At 40.3% G+C, this 5,124-nt stretch overlaps 1 protein-coding gene across 1 annotated transcript in view; it reads right to left on the bottom strand.

Moving 5' to 3' along the window:
* Nucleotides 1–5,124, bottom strand: part of MED31 (mediator complex subunit 31) — a 7,216-nt gene continuing 2,092 nt past the window's right edge. Inside the window, exons 2-5 of the mRNA XM_009278282.2 lie at nucleotides 4,697–4,995; nucleotides 1,894–1,971; nucleotides 1,139–1,235; nucleotides 1–390 (exon numbers count right to left, since the gene is read on the bottom strand). Coding sequence (XP_009276557.2) covers nucleotides 198–390; nucleotides 1,139–1,235; nucleotides 1,894–1,971; nucleotides 4,697–4,995 — 667 coding nt within the window. The 3' untranslated portion in view covers nucleotides 1–197. The remainder of the gene's footprint in view (nucleotides 391–1,138; nucleotides 1,236–1,893; nucleotides 1,972–4,696; nucleotides 4,996–5,124) is intronic.

Below are 5,124 nucleotides of genomic sequence, written 5' to 3'. Positions count from 1 at the left end.
AAAGTAAATTGCAGAAGTAGATGTTTATCAGTCTTGTATCTTTAAAAAAGTTGATAAAAAAAAAAACCAGTCACTTGATAAATCAAAAATTAAATGTACACACACCCAGAGCCAAACCTACAAAAGGGTTCATTCCTCTCTTGTAAATACTTCAACTGACACAAAGTACACCTTATCATCACTCTTCCAAGCGTTTTTCATTTTACAGAGGTGTTGTTTTGTTGCTGCTGCTCTGCAAGTGCTTGCTGGAGGCGCATTCTTTTCCGTGAATAGTGCTGCCAGTGAAGAATCTGTTGCTCGTCAATAAATTTAGCACACTGAGCATTTACCAGTTCTTTGCGGAAATGCTCATATTGGAGCAGCTCTAACATATGCAAACATTGAGGATACCTGGATTAAAAATAAACATACTTTAATACAAGTTTTTACAAGGTATGCTTATACTGGAGACTCCAATAATTCTGCAGTTCATTATTTTAGTTTTATTATGGGTGTGCTTTACTCAAGTATCAAACCACTTAAGACTGCACCTATTCCACACACTGTAACTTAGTAACTTCAGTATTAGGCTAGGAAACAAGAAGTCTTGTAACAGTTTATAAATGGATATACATGCTTGCTTAGAGTAGCTTTTCTAATGGCTAGATTTTACTAAAACAAATACATAACGACTACAGTATCTGTTTCCAGAGCTCATTTAAAGAACATAACCAAGAACTGTTCTCCCAAAATTTGAAGGATTTTGCACACTCACAAAAATGCAAAGTCATCCTTTGTTTCATGTAAGCATCAACAATGCAAAATCACTCTTAGAATGTACTTACTGGGCCTAACTGAAATAGTTTTGTACCATAATGTTCAATAGTTTTACTTTAAACAAATGGTAAAGTGCAAATACAGGCTGCAAAAGGAAGATTTCACGCACGACTCATGAGAGACAAGTTTTATGATTCTGTCTATTCTTGCTACATCTGGACTGTTGGAAACAGGAAAATCTACGTTGCATAGAAACACAGTGGGGAGGACAAAGGTAAGGTTACAGGCAGAAATCAAATACTGACATGCTGCTGTACAGTACATAACAGAAGGTAAACATCAAATCATTAAACTGCAGAAACCTAAGCAATTTAACACTTACTTCAGGTATTTTGCATATTCAGGTTCTTTCCAATAAAGTAAATATTTAAGATAATTTACAAAAGCTTTGTCTTTGAAGTAGCCTCTTTGTGCAAGAACTGAAATGACAAATAAGGAATTGTCAGTTACAGATGCATGAAAAAATCTGCCGAACTTGAAGAACATGTATTCACAAAACTATACAAAGAGGCACTTTAGTCAAAACTTTATCATTACAATCAAATTTTGATAATTCAAAATGAAAAAAACACAGGGGAAAAATACATTTTATGTCAACATACTAGGCATAATAAACTAGTCTCATCTCCCGTACAATATATCTTTCATACAACAGCAAGGAAGAGAACAGCTTTTTGAAACAGGAAATTTTGACTGTAGCATCAAAATTGGCAGAAAATTCAAGGGAATTCAGTATAGTACCTGAAACTATTATTAATAATTCTGTTTTCAGATAAAGGAATACTGTTAGCTTGACATTACTTTTTAACTGCAGACTTGAACTTCTTACTTTTTTCTCCACCAGACAGATGCATTTTTTTTTATTTCAACCAATAAAACATTTTGCATTTTAAAAACCCCACCTGCTAGAAATCTAGACAAATTAAATTATTTACAGACTACCTTTATGCTGTGAAAAACCCACTCCCTTTTCTTTGTTTAGCCCTCTCTCTCCCTGTCTAACATTACCAGTAATAATAAACACCATTAAACTATATTCATTCATCAGGATCCTGATATTTACTTTTAAGTACTCACAGTTGAGGTAATTTGGATTTGCCAGACATTGAACAAACTCTAACTCCAGCTGGAACCGAAGTCGATTTCCTGTATCATCTGATACACAAGAAAAACAGTAATAATTGGACCCACACAGTAGATTTGAAAGTAATTTTCTCAGTTTAAGTCATACAAATAAAGATAATATGTTTAAACAGGAGAAAAAGCAGTAACTCCCCATAATAAATATGGATTCATTTAGCAAAGCCTTCATTACATGAATCAGTGTTGGGCCTGCATTAATAAACATGCTGGGGTTTTTTCGTTTGTTTTTTTTACAGCCAAGCAAGTGCAAAGAATGGAGGAATGCCCACTGACACTTTGTTTAGAGTGAAGGAAAAGAGACGACCAAGAAGCCTGGAATATTTGTACAGGGAAAATTAAGAAGGTAAGAATAGGGAACTGTGAACAGCCCACCGAAATCCTAGTTGTACATGTTTTTAAAAGTGGTGCAAGGCAGCATTTTTTTTTGCAGAAAGGTATCTTGCTATAGTACGCTAGTGAGAATACTGCAATGTTCTCACAGTACAACGTACACCAATCAGTAGTGGTATACTGTTGGGGTTGATACGGGATCCAGTGCTGTTTGACATCTTTATTAATAACCTAGATGATGTGACAGACTGCATGTGCAGCAAGTTTGTAGATCACATAAAACTGGGAGGAGTGGCTGAAACACAGGAGGGTTGTGCAGCCATTCAGACGGACCTCAACGGGCTGGAGGAATGTGCCAACAAGGAATCTCATGAAGTTCAACGAAGTGAAATTCAAAGTCCTGCACCTGGGGAGGAATAACCCCGTGCAACAGTACAGGCTGGGGACCAACCTTCTGAAAAGCAGCTTTGCAGAAAAGGAGCTGGGGTCCTGGTGGACAAGTTGATATGACCTGCGGTGAGCTGTTGCAGCAAAGAAGTTCAAGAGCATCCTGGGCTGCATTAGGAAAAACACTGCCAGCAGGTCAAGGGAGGTGATCCTTCCCCTCTAGTCAGCACTGGTGGGACCTCATCTGGTGTGCTGCATCCAATTATGGGCTCCCCGGGAAAAGACAGACATGGATATACAGGAGCAAGTCCAGCAAAGGGACACAAAGATAATTAAGGGACTGAAGCTTCTGACATACAAAGAGAGGCTGAGAGAGCTGGGACTGTTCAGCTTTGAGAACAGAAGGCTCAGGGGTGATCTTATCAATGTGTATAAACATGTGATGTGAGGGAATGAAGACAGAATCAAACTCTTCTCAGTGGTGCCCAGAGAAAAGACAAAAGGCAATGGGCACAAACTGAAATACAGGAAGTTCCTTTTAAACATACGTTTGGGGTTTTGTGGGTTGTTTTTTTGTTTTTTTTTTTTTACTGTGATGGTGATTGATTGTAGGAACATATTGCCCAGAGAGGCTGTGGAATCCCCATCCCTGGAGATACTGAAGACCTGACTAGACAAGGTCCTGAGCAATCTGGTCTAGTTGACCCTGCTTTGAGCAGGGGGTTGGACTAGATGATCTCCAAAGGTTCCTTTGAACATGAACTATTCTGAAATTCTGCCAAACAGTCCCATCTTGAAAGGTGAAATGTGGAAGAACAGCCTACTTACTTGAACCCAATACCAAATCAAAGCTGGGTACTGAGAGTTTTCGCCTGTTTAGCAGTGGTCATAAGAAATTCACTTAATTTCTACATTTATGCCCATAACTATGCGAGCTGGGGGCTACCATACCAAAAGAGAGGAATAAACAATCAACTGACTTTCTTACTTTTAGAATCACTCCATCAAAGTATCTTCATTTTAAATTTTTTTCTTTTTCAGTGTCACTGTATTCTAGAAAAATGTCTCTCTTCTCTATTGGTATAAACAATGTTATTTGATCCAGGTTGGTTATTACAGATTTTCCCTCACCTATTTTCACCATATCACCTATATTTGTATTAATTTTGAAAACTATTAAATATTTATTGAGAACAATAAGCTCTAGGGGATCCTGACAGGAAAAAAAAAAATCCACGTAAATGATGATTCTACATTTAAAATTATTTTTTACAAACTACTAAAAAGTCATTTTTTAATCTGTTTAAAATAGCCCACACTGCCTTTAGTTCTTTTAGTTTTTGTAGCATCAATGAAGACTAAATAAAATACTTTAAGTCAGAGTAATTATTTATGTAATACTTATAAAACTTATGACATAAAAATTAGGTGATAGTAATTTGATAAATTCTATTTGCCATTATATTTTAGTGACAAGTCTCTAATTCCTTAGTGACTCCATCTCATACCTCAGAGCATTTCCACACTACAGAGAAATGGCTATGTCCTTAAAAAAATAAGAAACTTGAACACAGCATACAAGAGCAGTACAATGCAAGTTGAGAACATGGGTAACAATAAGGAGAACGCCCAAGTCTTAACCATCATGAACACATAGCAAACCCTTATTGACGGAAGACAGGCTCTCGATTCTCAGAGTTCTGCTGTTACCACTAGAGACCACTCATTCACAGGACTACGAAGCCAACTTTCAGTTCCCAGCTGTGGCCATCAACAGACCTTAACACCAGGATACACATCCTTCTGAAAAGGTTGCATCTGAACACACCTTCCTTTTTCTAAAAAGCTATCCAGGCATAGCAACTAGTCCAGGGCTCGCAGAGAACTGTGAAACCCAATGCCTTCCACAGGAATAAAGATGAAGGACAGACTAGGATTGACTGAAGGCCTTGTGCTCCCAGATTTGCTGCTCTGATTCCTGAATCACGGGCAAACATTAAAAATGAGATCGGGGTGTCACCTGCAGCAATATTTAAGAGTTTTGGGAAAGCAGGATTTAGCTCTACAACCACGGATGCGCCCTCTGATGCCTTCTCGCCACCTCCTCTCCCACGGCCTCTGGGTGGATGAGGGCCGCGGGTACTTCCAGGAGCGCCACGGACGGCGGCAACGTAGCCGGAGCCGGCCTGACCAGGACAGAAACGGGAGGGCCCGCGGGGCAGCAGGAGCTTGCCCCAAGCCCCCTTCTCCGAGGAAGCGGGCTCAGAACCCGCCCAGCATCTGCCGCCCGCCAGGGCCGCGCCACGCCGGCCCCAGCTCCTGTGCGGCAGGACCGCAGGCGGCCTCTCCCCGGGCCGCAAGCGCTCGGCCTGCCCGCCCCTCGCCGTGCTGTCCCACCGGACCCAGCACTCCGAGCGCCCGGGAGGCAGCGGCCACCGCACCCCCCCC

Source organism: Aptenodytes forsteri, unplaced genomic scaffold, assembly GCF_000699145.1.
Source record: "Aptenodytes forsteri isolate BGI_AS27 unplaced genomic scaffold, ASM69914v1 Scaffold66, whole genome shotgun sequence".
Lineage (NCBI taxonomy): Eukaryota > Metazoa > Chordata > Aves > Sphenisciformes > Spheniscidae > Aptenodytes > Aptenodytes forsteri.
Note: the sequence above shows the minus strand (reverse complement) of the source record. Positions and strands in the feature narration are given on the sequence as shown.